General features: G+C 54.7%; 7 protein-coding genes across 7 annotated transcripts; 4 read left to right on the forward strand and 3 right to left on the reverse strand.

Annotated features, from left to right (window-relative positions):
• Window positions 1-429: 429 nt before the first annotated feature.
• QBC33DRAFT_93963 (Aldehyde/histidinol dehydrogenase) lies at window positions 430-2252 on the reverse strand. The gene is made up of 4 exons (XM_060433205.1): window positions 2152-2252; window positions 1652-2104; window positions 716-1600; window positions 430-637 (listed from the first exon to the last, which is right to left on the reverse strand). Exons 2-4 carry the CDS (start codon window positions 2054-2056, stop codon window positions 524-526), a joined length of 1404 nt encoding a protein of 467 aa, XP_060283156.1. The 5' UTR covers window positions 2057-2104; window positions 2152-2252; the 3' UTR covers window positions 430-523.
• QBC33DRAFT_93962 (uncharacterized protein) lies at window positions 2253-3767 on the forward strand. Its single transcript, XM_060433204.1, has one exon. The coding sequence runs from the start codon at window positions 2402-2404 to the stop codon at window positions 3470-3472; it is 1071 nt and encodes a 356-aa protein (XP_060283157.1). The 5' UTR covers window positions 2253-2401; the 3' UTR covers window positions 3473-3767.
• Window position 3768: 1 nt separating this feature from the next.
• Window positions 3769-5632, reverse strand: QBC33DRAFT_93874 (NMD3-domain-containing protein). Its single transcript, XM_060433203.1, has 3 exons — window positions 5464-5632; window positions 4908-5395; window positions 3769-4843 (listed from the first exon to the last, which is right to left on the reverse strand). The coding sequence occupies exons 1-3, from the start codon at window positions 5535-5537 to the stop codon at window positions 3819-3821; spliced, it is 1587 nt and encodes a 528-aa protein (XP_060283158.1). The 5' UTR covers window positions 5538-5632; the 3' UTR covers window positions 3769-3818.
• A 421-nt stretch (window positions 5633-6053) lies between these two features.
• On the forward strand, window positions 6054-7574 carry QBC33DRAFT_540730 (uncharacterized protein). The gene is made up of 3 exons (XM_060428089.1): window positions 6054-6566; window positions 6631-7212; window positions 7274-7574. The coding sequence occupies exons 1-3, from the start codon at window positions 6315-6317 to the stop codon at window positions 7346-7348; spliced, it is 909 nt and encodes a 302-aa protein (XP_060283159.1). The 5' UTR covers window positions 6054-6314; the 3' UTR covers window positions 7349-7574.
• A 910-nt stretch (window positions 7575-8484) lies between these two features.
• Window positions 8485-10059, forward strand: QBC33DRAFT_94328 (uncharacterized protein). The gene is made up of 3 exons (XM_060433208.1): window positions 8485-8871; window positions 8936-8981; window positions 9050-10059. Exons 1-3 carry the CDS (start codon window positions 8664-8666, stop codon window positions 9981-9983), a joined length of 1188 nt encoding a protein of 395 aa, XP_060283160.1. The 5' UTR covers window positions 8485-8663; the 3' UTR covers window positions 9984-10059.
• Window positions 10060-10151: 92 nt separating this feature from the next.
• Window positions 10152-11483, reverse strand: QBC33DRAFT_452456 (uncharacterized protein; the record flags this gene model as incomplete). The annotated part of the gene is made up of 3 exons (XM_060424647.1): window positions 10152-10399; window positions 10503-11238; window positions 11331-11483. 3 exons carry the CDS (start codon window positions 11481-11483, stop codon window positions 10152-10154), a joined length of 1137 nt encoding a protein of 378 aa, XP_060283161.1.
• Window positions 11484-14792: 3309 nt separating this feature from the next.
• Window positions 14793-15662, forward strand: QBC33DRAFT_540737 (uncharacterized protein). The gene is made up of 2 exons (XM_060428090.1): window positions 14793-14984; window positions 15047-15662. Exons 1-2 carry the CDS (start codon window positions 14855-14857, stop codon window positions 15175-15177), a joined length of 261 nt encoding a protein of 86 aa, XP_060283162.1. The 5' UTR covers window positions 14793-14854; the 3' UTR covers window positions 15178-15662.
• Window positions 15663-15861: the final 199 nt, after the last annotated feature.

Genomic DNA, 15861 nt, shown 5'->3' on the forward strand with positions numbered 1-15861 from the left:
ATTGACTTGGTGGCCTCGGGTTCCTTATGTGTCCCGACGAGGACCGTGACTGGTTGTTTGACAAGTGAATGACAGAAGACTGGCGAGGAAGGAAGGTCAATCATGGAACAATGGGAAGGGGGATCAGAGATTGTATATAACAACTGATCGTCGGCGTCTGGACCAAGTCCCTTGACACACTTGCCGTGCCCTTGGGTAGGAATCGCTCAGTCTTTGGAGATGAGATTTCTTGTTCCGGAGCGATGGAATGCTGCGATTCTCCCATGGAAACGATGGCGGTGGGCGCCTTCCATTGGAATGCATTTGAGGCGGCGGGAAAGGGTGGTTGGAATGCATCGACGTTCAATTGGGTTTCACTAGCAAGTGAGACATGGCCGTAACCGTCGCAATAGCCCTACGAGATGAAGATTATTGATTTTTTTCTCGTCTCCGTGTCTCGAACGTGTAAATGAGTCGGTCAGCTGCTCCCTTCCGCCGCGAACAAGGGATCCAGTCGAAGAAGTGACCCCCTTCCTTGGCCTACCTACTGGGGATAATCCTTGATGTGAAATGACTTCAATCGCACAAATTGCTCAAACCCAAAGCGGCTCAGAGTGACCCCCTTACCTGAATTCTTCCATCCAGTCCACGCGAGGTCCTGTGTCCGTGTCAGTTTCTTGAATGAAGGTGCCATCAGATTGCCACGTAGGCTGCTGCTGTTGTCTGAGACACTTACCGGACTCGGAAAATCGCAGCGGTTGACAAATACGGTACCTGCTTCCACCTGCTCACTCAGCTCGTACGCCTTGTTCGTATCCTTGGACCATATGCTGGCCGTCAGCCCGAACTCGCTGTCATTCATCAAGCCGATGGCCTCTTCGTCACTCTTGACCTTCATGACAGGGATGACGGGGCCAAAGGTCTCGTCCTTCATGACCGCCATGCTGTGGTCAACCCCGGTTAGTAGGGAAGGGGCGACAAAATTCCCCTTCGTATACCGGTTGCTAAAGGTCTCGTTCTCGGGCGTCGCGTCCTTAGCACCTTTGTCCAGTGCATCCTTGATGTGGGCCTCGATTGCCTCCTTTGACCTCTTCGAGACGACCGGCCCGAGATGGGTCGCTTTGTCCAAAGGATCGCCCAGTCTGTACCCCTTCAGCACGTCCCGGACCGCCTCGACAAACTCGTCGTGTATCTTCTCATCGACGTAGACCCTCTCAATGGAGCAGCAGCTCTGCCCAGAGTTGAAGACCGCGCCGTCGACAATCTCCTCCGCCGCCCACCTGACGTCTACATCCCCGCGGACATAGGCGGGGTCATTGCCACCAAGTTCCAGCCCGACGCTGACGACGCGGTCTGCCGCAGCCTTTTGCACCGCCAGACCGCCCGCGACCGAGCCTGTGAAGCAGATGGCGGACACCTCGGGGCTTCTCACAATGGACTCGATCGTCGTGGGAGAGCCAGAGTGGAAGACCTGGATCACGCCCGGCGGTAGGCCGGCCTCGCCAAAGACCTTGGCAATCTGCTCGGGGACGGTGGGTGTCTGCGGAGACGGCTTCAGGATGACCGAGTTGCCGGCCAGAAGTGCTGGGATCAGAGAGTTGACCAGGATGAGATACGGGTACTGCAGCTCGTCAGCGAGTAGCCCTCATCCTGGGACTCCCGTGGGACTCACATTCCATGCGAAGATGATGAGGACTGGGCCCACTGGGACCTTGCGGATGAACCTCTTGAAGCCCGCCTCTGGCTCGCCCTCTGTATCCTTGAGAGCCTCATCACTGATCTTCAGGAGATACTCGGCCCGCTTGATGGCAGTGGTGATCTCCTTGCCCGTATATGCGATGGGCCGTCCCATCTGGACAGTGAGTTCAAGAGCGAGGTCATCTGTCTTGGTCGCAAGGAGTGTTAGAGCTTTCTTCACGATGATCTGTCTGTCTGCCAGTGGCGTCGTCCGCCATGACCTGAAAGCATCTGTGGCGGCTTTTGGGAGGAGACCCAACTCCACGTCCGAGATGCCGTTGCGGGTCAGGATAGGTTCGTTTGTCGTGGGGGAGATGGTTGTCAAAACTTCTGCAGACATGATGAAAGTGTTGTTGGAAAGCTCAAAGTCCTGTATCTGTACGGATTACTGGCAATCAGTTTTGAGGAGAATCAAGATAGATACGACAGACCTACCTACCCAACTACCTTACCATTCCTACCGATGACGCTTCACGCCCTCTGGCCCCCACGATAAGCACCCATGGTGGGGCAAACAGCCAACTAGAGTGGGGCCACAGCAGGTGCTGTCCCGCAAAAATTTGGACTGGGGATTTCCGTCAGCCAAAAATTGTTTCTGATCCGAATGCATTATATCTAAATACATTACTGCTAGAACACTCTTCCCCCACTCATTGACACTCGTACGCTCCAGCACAAGGCAGCCATGGCTCCCGAGAACAGGAATCACTTCCTCGACGCCGATGAGAGCGAGGACGACGCCAGCCAGGGCTACAATTCCGAGAACGAGCTGCAAAAGGGCGGACGCAGCGCCAAGAGACGGAAGATTGACGAGGACCGCGGGAGCGACGATGACTCTGCCAGCGAAGCCGAAGACGAGATTCCCGACAACGAAGCCGCGCCACCTGCAGAACAAGCCGGCAACGACGAAGATGCACCGGGCGAAAGCAGCGGTGCAGGGCCAGTGAAGAAGGCGGAGGAGGAGGACAAGCCGAAGGTGTCCAAGGCGGCCAAGCTGCCGGCCCTCTCCAAGCCGCTAGGCAAGAAGAACCTCGTGGTGACCGACGCGGCGGTCAAGAAGTCGGGCGTGGTCTACCTCTCGCGGATCCCGCCCTTCCTCAAGCCGGCCAAGCTGCGGTCCCTGCTCGAGCCGTACGGCAAGGTCAACCGGACGTTCCTGTCGCCCGAGGGCGCGGCGGCGCACGCGCGGCGGGTGCGCGCCGGCGGCAACCGCAAGCGCCTGCACACTGACGGCTGGGTCGAGTTCGTGGACAAGCGCGACGCGCGGCAGGCGTGCGCGCTGCTCAACGCGCGGCCCATCGGCGGCAAGAAGGGCAGCTTCTACCGCGACGACGTCTGGAGCCTGCGCTACCTCAGGGGCTTCAAGTGGGACGACCTGACCCAGCAGATCGCCGCCGAGAACGCCGAGCGCGACAGCCGCATGCGCGCCGAGATCGGCAAGACGGCCAAGGAGAACAGGGAGTTTGTCCGCAACGTGGGCCGCGCGAAGATGCTCGACGGCATCCAGTCCAAGGCCGAGGCGAAGAAGAAGAGGCCGAGGGCCGAGGACGGGGATGGCGATGGTGGTGGCGGTGGTGGAGGTGGAAAAGACGATGCGGGGGAGAAGAGGGACGTCGCCGGTGCTGCGAGTGGTGTTGCGGATGCGGCCTCGAAAGGGCGGGATAGGAAGAGGTCCTTTAAACAGATACCCCTGGCAAAGAAAAGGGATGGAGAGCAGCCAGAGCATGTCACGAGAGTTCTGAGCAAGATCTTTTGAGCAGGGGAGACGATTACATTGGCATCTTTCTATTCTCGGTTGTTTCTCTTGATACTCGATTAGCGTGCGAAAACTGGTGCTTTACAGGCAGCTTAAGGATTCAATGAGGCTCGATAAATCACTATCTAACTGCTTTGAGGCACATTCTTTCGGCCCATGTTTGGGATCAACTCCCTTGACCGGTTCTCCCTCTTCCATCACAGTTCGACATGCTCGTTCAAAGTACGTATGATAAATACAGCTAGTACGAAATGGGCAACCTCATCGGGCACGAGTAGTAGACTTGACAGTTACGCGATACTCTCAGGCATAAACATGGAATTGCTACTATCTATGATTTTGCCACCTAACTATCCTGGATATCCAGCTCGTCAAAGTCGTCCAGCAGCTCGTCCATGTTGACCTTGGGGCCGTCATCCTCCCCGGTCATCTCCGTGGTCGCGACGCTCATCTGGTCGTCGTCCACGGCCTGCTTCTTCTTGGCGTTCGTGTTCTTGTAGAGCGCCAGCGCCGCCCGCAGCTCCTCGTCCTCCTCCACGTCGCGCAGGAAGAGCTCGTAGTCGTCCTCCTTGCCGCCCTGGTCGCCCTTCTTGACAACCGCCGCGGCCGCCTCAGCCTCCTCCTTGGCCATGCGCTTGAGCTTCCAGTTCCTCCGGCGGTTCTTGCGCCGGTTCGGGTAGTGCTTCTTGACCAGGATCACGTCGGGGATCGTGGATCCGTAGGCGTGCGACTCCTCGATCGCCTCGAATTCGGCACTGTTGAAGTTGGTGCCCGACACGAGATACCCCATGGCCGAGTCGCCGGGCCGGAGGAGGTGGCCTAGATGTGTCCTCGTGTAGTAGGTGTTGTCGTTCACGCCCAGATCGGATGCCCGTGCGACCGTTGCTTCCGCGAGGAGCATCTTGCCCTTCTGGGGTCCTAGCGGCTCGATGTCCATCACCACAAATTCAACCAGCTCTTTGACGTCGGCAAGAGACTGGAAGGGCGTTCGCCAGTAGATTGGCGCGGTGATATCCGCAGTCTGGAGTGTGTTGGGGTCGAGGAGATGGACCGATACGCCGACGCGGTGGCAGAGCACCAACGGCGAGATGTTTCCGGACTGTTTCGCGAGCTTGATGGGTATCGCCACCAAGTCGTCTTTGCAGATCGGGACAAGCTCGACAGAGAAGGTGAACTTGTAAGACTTGACAGCCGTGTGGCTGTCTTGCGAAATGAGTTCCTGGGCCTTCTTAACCTTGACCGGGACGATGGCGTGTAGGAAGTCGACAAATTTCTCGGCTTGATTCCTCGCCGCGAAGAAGAAATCTATACCCTCCTTGGCCTCCTTGATGTTGATGGTATCCTTGTGAGCTCCGTGCTTCAGGATGAGTTCTAATGCCTCGAATTAGTTAATCTAGCCTTGGGAAATATTTCTAGAGGGATGGGGAAGACGTACGCTCGCAGAACAAGAAGGTCCGCTTGTGGCGGACTTTCTGTCTGACCTGGACAACTGCGCGCCAGGTGTTCGGGGTGTAAGACTTTGCGCACTCTGCGCACTGTTGATAGGCGACGACGTAGACAGCCTCGAAGCTCTGCTGCAGCAAGACGCCGTCGGAGACCGAGTCCTGAACTGTGATCTTGACCTTTATTCTCCTTGAATGCGGCTCCGTCCAGATGAAGTGTGCATCCACGATGCGGACTTTGCTCAGGCCCCTGAGCTTCTTCAGGCACAGCGCAAGTAGTTCTCTCGACTCGGGCGGCGCCATGATGTAGCTTGTGGGTGGCATGAGCCATCTGTCGCAGTCCCGACACGTATGCAGAGTGGCCTCGCGTTGAATCCCTGCGGAGATGTCCACCGTCAACTTGACACAGTCGTAACACATCGCAAGCGATCCCGCCGAAGTCGTGCCGTCTATTGGAGTAGCGCAGTTGCAGCACAAGATTCTGGAGGAACGATCAGCGTTAGAAGGGGTTCTGGACCGGAGATAGGAGACGAGAGACGAGAGACTCACGTTGCGCCTGACGGGGGTGCCTCCTGGCGTCCCGCCATGGACACCGGGGCGTCCAAATCCATGGAGGACGACATATTTGCGGCGTCTGAAGTGTGTATATGGGTTGGATTGGGCAGAATGTGATGCGGCCCTTGGTGACCGATGTGGGGTATAGCACTTTTTATGAAATTCCAGAAAATCTTGCCCCGCGTTGATAAACTGATTGTGATTGTGATTGATAAGCCTTGGTGGCGACACGCCAGCTGCTCCCAGCTGCCAAACACCTTGGCTAAGGAGTCTGAGTGAGTCAGTCCAGCACTAGCGTGACATGTTAATTGACTGCGCCACTGGGTGGACTTTTCTTTCCTTCGGAACCAGCCACCATGGCACGCCACGCATATTGACCCCCAAGACCCCCAATATCAACGAGCTCGCAGGACTAACAACCTCATTGGTGCTCCCTGTCCAGAAGATGGATTTCGAGTCCCCAGCAGTTCTCAATGGGAGGTTGAACTAGGACGAGTCAATGCGATTCCTCAACTGCCAGACCATATATAAACACGGGCCTGTCTCTAACCATGCTCAACTATAGCCTATGTGATCTCACCGTGTACTCTCATCCTCCAATAGCCATTGATACCACGAATGGACTCGCTAATGTCCCTTTGGGCTTACTCCCAAATTCAGGGCCAGTACACGGTTATGCATAGGTAACTTTTAGCCATGGAGAGGAATCTTCAAATCGAAGGACACAATACAGTGTTGGCTTTGTTTGAGCCTGTGTTCGTGGACTTTCGTCAACCAGCGTTTCCTACTGAAAAAATGCGTGGGTATGTCTCTACTAAGGTCCATATCTGGTATTTGCAAAGCAAATGCCGGTGACACAACGGCTAACTCGGCCCGGCCAGCTGCCCGACATTCAAATAACGTCAATGCGGGGTATGTTCAACTCCGTCTCACTGTGCTGGTCATTATCGTACTTGAAAAGGCGACCTTCCAAAGTGTGGTCTTCTCTCCCGATAATCATAGCCTGGGGCTTTAACTTGGTAAAGCCAGTCCCAAAAGCAAATATGTTTTATGAGCCCGGGAAAACATCTCACGGCCTGCCGTATGATCCCTTCAAGGCAGGTTCAGCACTACTTATTCACATGAGTGCCACTCTCTCACACGTCTTCCCCCCTTCCCTAGGCATGTGTGATCCCACGCCCGATAGGCTGGATCTCGACGGTTTCGAGCGACGGGAAACATAACCTCGCCCCCTTCAGCCAGTTCAACAATCTCACCTTCGACCCTCCGCTGGTAATGTTTAGCGCCAACCAGACTTACGAGGAGAACCGCAAGGACACGGTTGTCAACGCGGAGGCGACAGGCGTCTTCTGCTGGCAGCTTGCGACGTTTGATCTCCGAGAAGCAGTCAACGTGACTGCCGAGCAGGTGGCCCCGGACATCGACGAATTCGAAAGGGCGGGATTAACGAAAACCTGGTCCAAGTCTCTAAGGATACCTGTTCCGATGGTAGAGGCGTCCCCGGTCCGCTTCGAGTGCGAGTACGTGCAGACGATACGACTACCCGGAAACCCGCCAGCAGGACCCGTAAGCGTAGTCATCGGGAAGGTTGTAGGGATCCACATTGCTGATGGGGTGCTTACCGACGGGAGGATAGATGTGAAGAAGACGAGACCTATCGCGAGGTTAGGGTACTTCGAATACGGGGTGATAGAGGAGGCATTTGAAATGGTTATCCCGGGGGATGAGAGGATCCTTCGTGGAGTAAGTCCCCATCTGAAAGCGGGTAATTTGCTCTCCACTGACAGTCTGTGCCCTTGTGAAGCTTGAGGGAAGGCCCAGGAATCTGGATACCGTGGAGGGCAACACGGACACAAAAGAACCGGCAATGTCAGCATAGACGGGGTGCCTTATTATTTCCGAGGTTACTCTTACATTAGTATGCCTCACGCAAGAGACTTATAACGCCCACGATCGATTGGATTAGACAGATCAGTTAGAGAAAGTATATTCATTAGTCACGTGGTATGTGTGGTGATGAATTGGTAAACTATTGGCATGCTTAAGATATGCTAGTGTCTATCACCAGATTAATATCCTAATAGATCTACCCCCTTGAACTCTGATCAGAGACGGCATGCCTATTCTGATATCGCCAGATCGAGCACAGTCCCTTACTGTACCGTGATGTTGCTATTAGCTGAGTCTACAGATCTCTTCTTTACCATCTGAGGATGGATCCCTCCAGCCACTGATAGTTCTCCGAGTGTCTCAAACCTTAGAGACGTGTACAAGTGCCCCCAATTGGGGTAGCAATCAACAAGGCATCTCTGTCTCCTTTCGCTGCCTCATCGATACCCCGTTGCACGAGTATTAACCCAACTCGTTTCCGTTGGTTTGTCCTCGGTCCCGGGACGGGTGCGAAGATGGTCTGGGAATATGGCGTTCCTGAGTTTGTCGTTTCGAAAGGTATTGCAGCCAATACGGACTACAGTATTTAGCTCGTCGTATGTGGCCGGTCCGACGCGCATAATGGATGCCATTTTCGGTCGGATTGGCCGTGATAGGGGGCAGTCTGTGTTTTCTCAAATGAGCGCCGGTTTAGAGAGTCTGAGAAGAAACAGATAATGTCAAGGTTAAATCCATACTGACGAGCCTATTTCTGGGCTTTAAAATACAGGACATCCCCCCCGCTCGAAGGCATGATACAATAAGTCAACGAGGCAGGCTTCTAGACATGCGAATAAGGAGGCGTAATATGTTGCGTCAGCAGGGGGGCTTTCCTATTGCGGGTGTCAAGTACCGTAAGCTACATGCGTAATGATGCCATACGCAACAATACAAAGCTTATGGTTAGAAACATCGCCCCGATTTACAAAGTGAGCGTCCCGTCTAAGGGGCCCGTCTCCGGCGCCGTAGGTGGCACGTGCACGGTCCGCGGCCCCCGAGATTAGGCTGTGGCTGAACAACGGAAGTTAGTGGCTTGACCAGGTAGGACGATCGCGCCAGCACACACTGGCCCGTACCTACCTAATTTTATACAGAACATAATAACCTTCAAATTTATACCTGGCGACAGACGACGCGATGTGTGCGCGACTCAGAAAGACACTTATTACTCCACGTCATCGTCCTGAGAAATGTGCTTCGTCATAGCACCTGTGGATTAATCGGGTTCCAGCACTAGACTGGACGCGTAAGTCTTCGCTACCAAGATGCCGCGTCAACTTCCGTGGAAAGTGAGCGGCACCCCGAATGCGCCGCCCCCGAAACGCCGCAGAACCGCCGACAGTCCTGCTTCATCAGCGGCTCAGAGCCCTGTGCCGTCCGATCGCTCGGCAACATGGCCCGTTGCGAGATTGAAATCGGAAACACCGAAGCCTTCGAGTTCAAAGTCGCGCCTGAGTTTGACTGCTAAACTTGGTAAGTCACCTTCGCGACCTTGACCTTATGTGAATCTGGGACTTAGATGAGATCAACGCTTCAGAACGGTCACCGTCGACTTCGCCACCCCCGGAGCCGCCTGTTGAAGAGTAAGTCTGCCCATTCGCTGGCTATGGATTGGTTCTCTATGTTGTTTGTGGTCTCACAATCTCGCCAGGTTCATGATCGAAGGCATCGACCATGATGATAGATATCGCATGGTCGAGGACGAATTTCTATCCACTGCCGGATTTTTCACCAGGCATCTTCATGCGGCCGAGTATCAGCGATTAAAAGCTCTCACTAGTACTCGGAATGCGGAGACGATCATGGCCATCTCGCGGCCAGTCACGGGCCAGATGACCAACTTGGTGAAGAAACGCCGAGCTGCCGGTGACCTTGCGGTGTCCCAACGCCGAGGCCTTAAGAAGGCCATCCGGAAGGGCAAGGGTGCACACGGTCGCTCAGATAGCGACGATGAGGACGTTGAGGATCCCTGGGCAGGCACATCTCTTCAGGGCCTCATGGACAGTCCACGGAAGAAGGCAGTCCCATTATCTACTATTACAGGAACCACAGCAAGCACTCGGACTACAGCCGGGTTCCATGACAGTAACCATGGAAGTGGCTCGCGGATCCCCAGGACTGTGAATAAGCTGGAACTGAGACCCACGGCGAGCGGAAAGGGTCATGGCCGACTAAATGAGCAGCCCGGCTCGGACACCGAGCCCGACACTGAGTCGGATGGGCTAGACGGCCAACCCACGTTGTCCGGAAAATACCGGGCCAAGAACCATGGCAATAGCCTGTCAGGTCAGAGCCTGACGAGACCAGGAGCCTTGGCTATTCGGCAAGAGTCATATCAGCTATCTCGCGCAGCAGAAGCTCCGCGTACCGAACCAACAGATATCGGGATAAAAACAGAAACAACCAGTAACTCAATCCACGACACCCCGGCGGACGATGATGGTGACGGCGACGATCTCGATTTCATGAGCCGCATACGGGACAGGAGAGCGCAACAGAGACGGCGACGAGAGACATCTGAGACCGAAGATAAAGACAAGAAGGGCCGCGGCCGTAGCTCTCTGGATGCCATTCCGCTTTTCTGAACGTGTGTCTGATCTCCCTTGAACAATACCTTGCCTTCACTCAGCAGCGTCAACGTCGCACAAGTATCAGATTTGGGAAGAGTCAATTTGATGCGCGCTACATTCATACGTCATGCTACCGATATACAAGGCCCCCCGGCCTCCTCCTATCTTAAGGGTGGACTGCCCTTAACCCTCGAACGGGGTCTCGAACGGCCGCTCGGCCTGCGGGGTGATTCTGGCCAGGTGCCTCCTCTGGCCACTCTTCCAGTCGACCAGGGCCGAGTGCTGCGTCACGCGGTTGTCCCACACCACCACGGTGCCCTCCCCCCACTTCACCCGGGCCTGGAAATCGGCGCCGTACGCCAGGTGGTCGTACAGGAACTTGAGAAGCGCGTCGGACTCCTCCTTCTTCAGGCCGACGATGTCCCGGGTAACTGGATTGGATCCCCCATGTTAGCGGAAAAGGCCATGGAGACAGACACACGGGGGCTGTTTGAAAGGGGGGAGGGGCTGAGGGGGTGGTGGTTATGTCCTTACACTGCGGGTTGACATAGAGGGCCTTCTGCCCGGTCACGGGGTGCGTCCGGACGATGGGGTGCTCGTTGACGACGGGGTCGCGCCTCTTGACGCCGCCCCTCGCGGCCGAGGCGTTGACCTGCTCGATGCCCGAGTGCGTGGCCCTGAGGCCGTGCAGGCGCTGCTGGAACGCCGGGCTGAGGCGGTTGTAGGCCTCGACGGCGTCGACGAACAGCGTGTCGCCGCCCGTCTCGGGCTTGTCGAGGATGTACAGGAACGTGGTGCCGGGCGGCTGCTGCTCGTACGAGACGTCCGAGTGCCAGGCCACCGAGCTGGTGCGGGCCTTGAAGAACTCCTCGGCCCCGCGGTCGCCGGCCCCGCGGTGCACGAGGTGGATCTCGGGGAAGCCCTCGGGCGAGCCCGACGTCGGGTGGATGTGGTGCCGGCCGAAGTAGCCGCCGTACTCGAGCGCCGCGTCGATGGGCAGGTCGGCGAAGTCCTGGTCCCGGAAGGCGACCACCTTGCGCTCGGCCACGAGGCGCGCCAGCTGGTCCTTGCCCGCGCTGCTGAGCGTGCTGAGCTGGATGCCCCGGACCTCGGTGCCGATCGACGGGGTCAGGTGGGTGACGGTGACGACGCCCTCGGGGAGGAGGTCTGGGTACGACGGGTCGGCGTCCTTGCCGTGCTCGTAGTGCTCAAAGGGCTGTAGGGGAGGGTACTTTTGCTCGGGGTTCCAGGTCGGGAGGTAATTCGCGTACTGTGGGGAGGGAGAGGCGTGCCGAAGTCAGTGGTCTGGTCTGGTCTGGTCTGGTTTGGTCTGGTCTTCCTGTCATGGCTGGTCTCTCTTACCTTTGCCGCCGCATAGTCCTTTTTCCCCGTCTCAACTTCTACATCGTATTTTGTGGCCGCAAGCTCCTTGTACTGCCCAGTGCCGGTGGGGTTGAGCTTGATGGATGAAGGAAGCACCGGCACGGTGACGGTCTGTGTTGCAGAAGGCGCCATGTCTTTTGCCTGGTTGACTGGTTTGGAAGGGGTATAATTATTTGATATTCTTGTTGTTGAAGATATCGCAGAAACAAAACTCGGCGAGGATGAGGAGGATTCCCTCGGTCCCCTTTATACCCCTTCGTCGTCATCCAGACATATCTATCTGCCTCTCCGATGCGGGGCAACTCGGGCAACTCAATATGACACACAAGTCCGACAACATTGCGTTAACCGCCATGTTGCCAATCACATCTCGAGCCTGGTCGGTTGCAACAGGATCGTGCTAAAGCCGTTCTCCGCGGGAGATCCGAGATCCCCGGCAATCGGCCTGGCACCCCAAATAGGGGCACACATATAAGTAAGAAGGGGTTCCTCATCAGCCAAGCTACCTCCAACCCTGGCCGCCATGGAGAGAAAATAAAGGAACGGCCTCTTAGAGGGGGTGGTGATGTCACCTGGCCCCGGGGCGATGCATTGAGCTTGGGATGTGCAAATGCGCGGAGCCGATCGCGCCATCGCGGCGGGCGAACTAATACGCGAATCCGGGTAGGCCGCATATCGGAACGGGGAGGTGGAGGGGTGGATGGACTCGAGCACGCCATCGGTTCCGTTCGGAGGAAATATATTGATAGTCTTGCTCTTTATAATTAGCGTGCCGCGGGTTCGGGGAAGTCGGTGTTTGGACCTGGGGGGGTGTTGGGACCGAGATCCGAATGGAGATAGGGATATCTGCGAGGCTGATGGGATGGGACAGGACTGGGTCTGTCGGGCCTTGGGCTGTGCATGTCGGCTATCCTGCGATGTGTGGAAGGAGACTGGAGCTAATAAGTATGTCGTGACGATGCGTAATTAATAGCAAACTGCACAAGGATTCCTCAATCGAGAGGCGCAATAGCAGAGTGGTCTAATGCGCATGACTGGGATCTTTTTATCATTTTCACCTTCCCCCACCCCCCCCCCTCTTGCCCTGCCCCTTTCTTCTGTCCCTTCCTCCTCGTTTTTTTCCCTCTCCAAACTTCGTATCACTTTTGACAATCTTGACGTTGGTTCTCCTTTAACAAAACTCTGCGCCTTATAACGCTTTGATTAAGCCTTAACTAATTTATGTAAGATCTTAGGCAGGTCTACGAAAAATGCTTAAGGGGCTGTCTGATTCTCACCTTCACCTTCACACTGATCTCTTGGTGCTTTGAGTTTTCAGGGGATATGGGACCTGTTACTGTCCAATGCATGCAATATAAATCGTGATACTCGAAAGTGGCAATCATCCACCATCCATGTATAAACCTATCAGCGCGCTAGAAAGCTGTCGCGGTTACTTGGAGGTTAAAACATGGCAGTGGAGTTCAATTCATACAAAAGGGGGAAACAGTCGTCAGACTTGAAATCACCCCCTGAATCCAGGTGGCGTGTCCAATGGCAGCACTTAGTCACTCTTCTCACTTCCTGGCCAGCTCTCCTTTTGGTACTATCTATACTTATAGCTATTGATCAGCCCTTGAAACTCCCCAAGCTCTGCATCTAACTACATGTGGAGAAAATGATGTGTTTGTGCCCCCATCCAGATTTGAATCCCTACATGGTGGTTAACTTTGGATCCTAGTTAAAGGCATCATCAGCTAGCTAATAAAGACCAGGACAGTCTGGTAGCACACCTGGCTGTCATATCTGACGACCACACTTAAAGTCTGGCGTGGTTTAGGGCTAGCGGTACCATCCCATTCTCACTCACCACGGCCTGAACAGGACTTGTTGTTGCAGATCCCTCATCATGCTTTGAACGTGATCTAGTCTGGTCTGTTGTGCAACGCAACCTTCCATCGCCAATGTTGGACCCGTCTTCAGAAGACACCAACGGCGAAGTTAGGCTGTAATGGTCGCTGCCGACGAGACGAGCTCCGATAGAGACTCGGCACTTCGTCGTTACCTGGACCGTCTGTGGGTGGCATTGCAGTGACCCCTCTTTGTCCAGACAGCTCTCTATAGGTCCGAAGATGGCGGTGGCATGCTTGACATAAGGTCGTTCCGTTGTTGTGATACCGGACATGACTGCTGCTTGGGTGACATCCGGATGTTGGCCAGCTGCACATGTGGTCGAGCTTCGTCGGTTAGGGCAGCCATAAGCCATGCATGCCCGAATTCAGCCACAAGGTGTGAATTGGCCGAGACACACAGAGCTGGAAGAGGTGCTACAGAATGATCGGCGGTCAACACCACGCTACGTCGAAGATCATTTGATTACGTGGTAGAACGCCATTGGTGTCACGCTCTGTCATACTGCAAATGGCCCTGGGGAAGACATAGATCTCCCCGATCTAGGCAACATAAAGGAAAATGGTTACGGTTAATGTATAAATACATCGATTGGGTCCTATCCAACAGCCTATGAGCTCGCTTGGTATTAGAACCTGCAACGTAGGAAGTTGGTGCAAGGCACTCTGGGTTGAACCCCTGGGAGGGACTTTTTTTTTCTTTTTCTTCATTTTTACTGGGTTATTGTGTCTTTCCCATGTCAATGACCCCTTGACTTTATATTCTATAGCTTTTTGCTTGGATAATTCATTATATTGTGAGAGCAGGGACACGCTGAGCAACATGACTTTCCCTGTCACATCGTCCGCAACTCCACTGCTTCCCCTAGCCACATCATTCGGGATACTTTACCGACTTCCGAGTCGAGATGGTTCAAGGGTCTGCCTTCGCGTTGGTCTTTGCAACCCGAGGTGCTTCAGTGGTCACACCGATCAAAATTTCTTTGCCACTAAGGGGGCGACACACATGCGGGGAGCGTAAATGATCAACTAGTTTTCAGCCCTACTACATACACTCACTAATGCCGTGACGCAGACGTGGCCCAATTCGATACCAGCTTACATTGCCGGCCTGCAGGGGGTTTGCACTACAGCTGAGTGCCGGCGTCGTCTTCCCAGTCCTGGAATAAGCGTAATGCAGGGTTCCTACCTACTACGTAGCTTATTCCTACTGTGTCCCTGCTCGTTGCACTATGCGAGATACATCGGATGATCAGGGCAACCAATCTGCGGTTACCAACAAGGCGGAAATGAGGTCGTCATTATCATGAGATCGGCATTCACGTTCTAGCTGTCCTAACTTAACGAGTAAGACAAGTCCCACAGGGTCTCACGGGGCACGGCGCTTGGACGGGGAAAGTTCAAGTTACTGTCAGTTTTTGGTGTTCTGGCCGGAATCCCGCCGCGTCTGACACTCGGGGGACGAAGAGTCTGACGATGTAGATAGATTCACATAGAATATAAATATGTGCCCGACCCGCGGGAATATCTCACTTCTATCAACCCAACTTCACTGCACCAACACTTATACACAAACATACCATTGACACTTTTGCTTCCACACAAATAGCAAACATGAAGGCCTCACTCTGCCTGGTTGCCCTCGCCAACGCCCTCCTCGCCGCCGCCAGCCCCACCGGGGCCGTGTCCAGCGCCGCGGTCAGCTCTGATACCACGCCATTTACCCAGGACGTTTTCGCGCATGCTAGTACGTCTCGGTCCTAACCTGCCCCACACGCTGGCATAATAGCGCTAATCCCTCCTTGCCAGACGTTGGTGTTGACGAGTACTGCGGCGGATTCAACGCCCCCGGATGCAGCGACTTCTGCTACCGTCTCGGCTACCGCTGCTACCAGTGCACTTCCAGTTACTGCTGGTGCACCAACGACGGATGCTAGGTCTATTCAACCTAGGTTGAGCCGAACTGAGGATCCTCCCTGGGCAGATTGAGGACGTCTACCTTACCCATCCGCCCCAACGGGATTCTCAACGTTGCGGGGGCTGTTGCTGAGAGGTCATGGGTTCCTTTCTTGATCGGTGACTGTATGAACTTTGGAACTCGGGATGTGGTTTGAAACTGTTGTCAGTTGTTCGTTCAACCTGCTCTGATCAAACTGTCTGCAGCACACCAATAATTAATTGTCTATCTTTCTACCGTGCTATCCCTGTCCAGAGATTGTGTTTCCTTGTTTCAGAAGACCAACAATAGCCGTCATGACAGACACATACCTGGTTAAATTGTATTTTGAGACAGAACGGAAACCTCCAGTCTGAAGCTCGAGGTTTGGATCCAGTTTCCCAGTCCGAGGTCTGGTTGCCCCAGTCAAGCCTTGTTCTCCTTCTCACCATAAGCAAGGATGGAACTTGCTGATCTAAGTCTGACCTGCTGCAAAGTCTTTTTATGTTCCATGTAATTTGCTACTTCTCAACATAGCCATTTCAGTTATAATAATCTCGACCTTGAATTCACTCCAAATTACACGAAGTTTCCTGCCATACATGGCACTTCATGTCTAATCCCGAAGCTCGGAAGGGCCATCAAGGTTGTAGCGACAACTCCAGGGCACCAGTTTCGGCCAGGT

The sequence above is a fragment of the Phialemonium atrogriseum genome (assembly GCF_030411735.1).
Source record: "Phialemonium atrogriseum strain 8032-3 unplaced genomic scaffold QBC33scaffold_14, whole genome shotgun sequence".
In the NCBI taxonomy this organism is placed as follows: domain Eukaryota; kingdom Fungi; phylum Ascomycota; class Sordariomycetes; order Cephalothecales; family Cephalothecaceae; genus Phialemonium; species Phialemonium atrogriseum.

Bases quoted from the DNA above. Each gene is read 5' to 3' on its own strand.
- QBC33DRAFT_93963 (XM_060433205.1), bottom strand. From the start codon at position 2,056: ATGTCTGCAGAAGTTTTGACAACCATCTCCCCCACGACAAACGAACCT. The intron at 1,601-1,651 runs GTGAGTCCCACG...GACGAGCTGCAG, and splicing joins TCATCATCTTCGCATGGAAT to TACCCGTATCTCATCCTGGT. The intron at 638-715 runs GTAAGTGTCTCA...ACACGGACACAG, and splicing joins GCTGCGATTTTCCGAGTCCG to GACCTCGCGTGGACTGGATG.
- QBC33DRAFT_93962 (XM_060433204.1), top strand. From the start codon at position 2,402: ATGGCTCCCGAGAACAGGAATCACTTCCTCGACGCCGATGAGAGCGAG.
- QBC33DRAFT_93874 (XM_060433203.1), bottom strand. From the start codon at position 5,537: ATGTCGTCCTCCATGGATTTGGACGCCCCGGTGTCCATGGCGGGACGC. The intron at 5,396-5,463 runs GTGAGTCTCTCG...TCGTTCCTCCAG, and splicing joins GCACCCCCGTCAGGCGCAAC to AATCTTGTGCTGCAACTGCG. The intron at 4,844-4,907 runs GTACGTCTTCCC...TCGAGGCATTAG, and splicing joins GACCTTCTTGTTCTGCGAGC to AACTCATCCTGAAGCACGGA.
- QBC33DRAFT_540730 (XM_060428089.1), top strand. From the start codon at position 6,315: ATGCCGGTGACACAACGGCTAACTCGGCCCGGCCAGCTGCCCGACATT. The intron at 6,567-6,630 runs GCAGGTTCAGCA...CCCCTTCCCTAG, and splicing joins TGCCGTATGATCCCTTCAAG to GCATGTGTGATCCCACGCCC. The intron at 7,213-7,273 runs GTAAGTCCCCAT...GCCCTTGTGAAG, and splicing joins ATGAGAGGATCCTTCGTGGA to CTTGAGGGAAGGCCCAGGAA.
- QBC33DRAFT_94328 (XM_060433208.1), top strand. From the start codon at position 8,664: ATGCCGCGTCAACTTCCGTGGAAAGTGAGCGGCACCCCGAATGCGCCG. The intron at 8,872-8,935 runs GTAAGTCACCTT...TCAACGCTTCAG, and splicing joins GAGTTTGACTGCTAAACTTG to AACGGTCACCGTCGACTTCG. The intron at 8,982-9,049 runs GTAAGTCTGCCC...CAATCTCGCCAG, and splicing joins CCGGAGCCGCCTGTTGAAGA to GTTCATGATCGAAGGCATCG.
- QBC33DRAFT_540737 (XM_060428090.1), top strand. From the start codon at position 14,855: ATGAAGGCCTCACTCTGCCTGGTTGCCCTCGCCAACGCCCTCCTCGCC. The intron at 14,985-15,046 runs CTAGTACGTCTC...ATCCCTCCTTGC, and splicing joins CCAGGACGTTTTCGCGCATG to CAGACGTTGGTGTTGACGAG.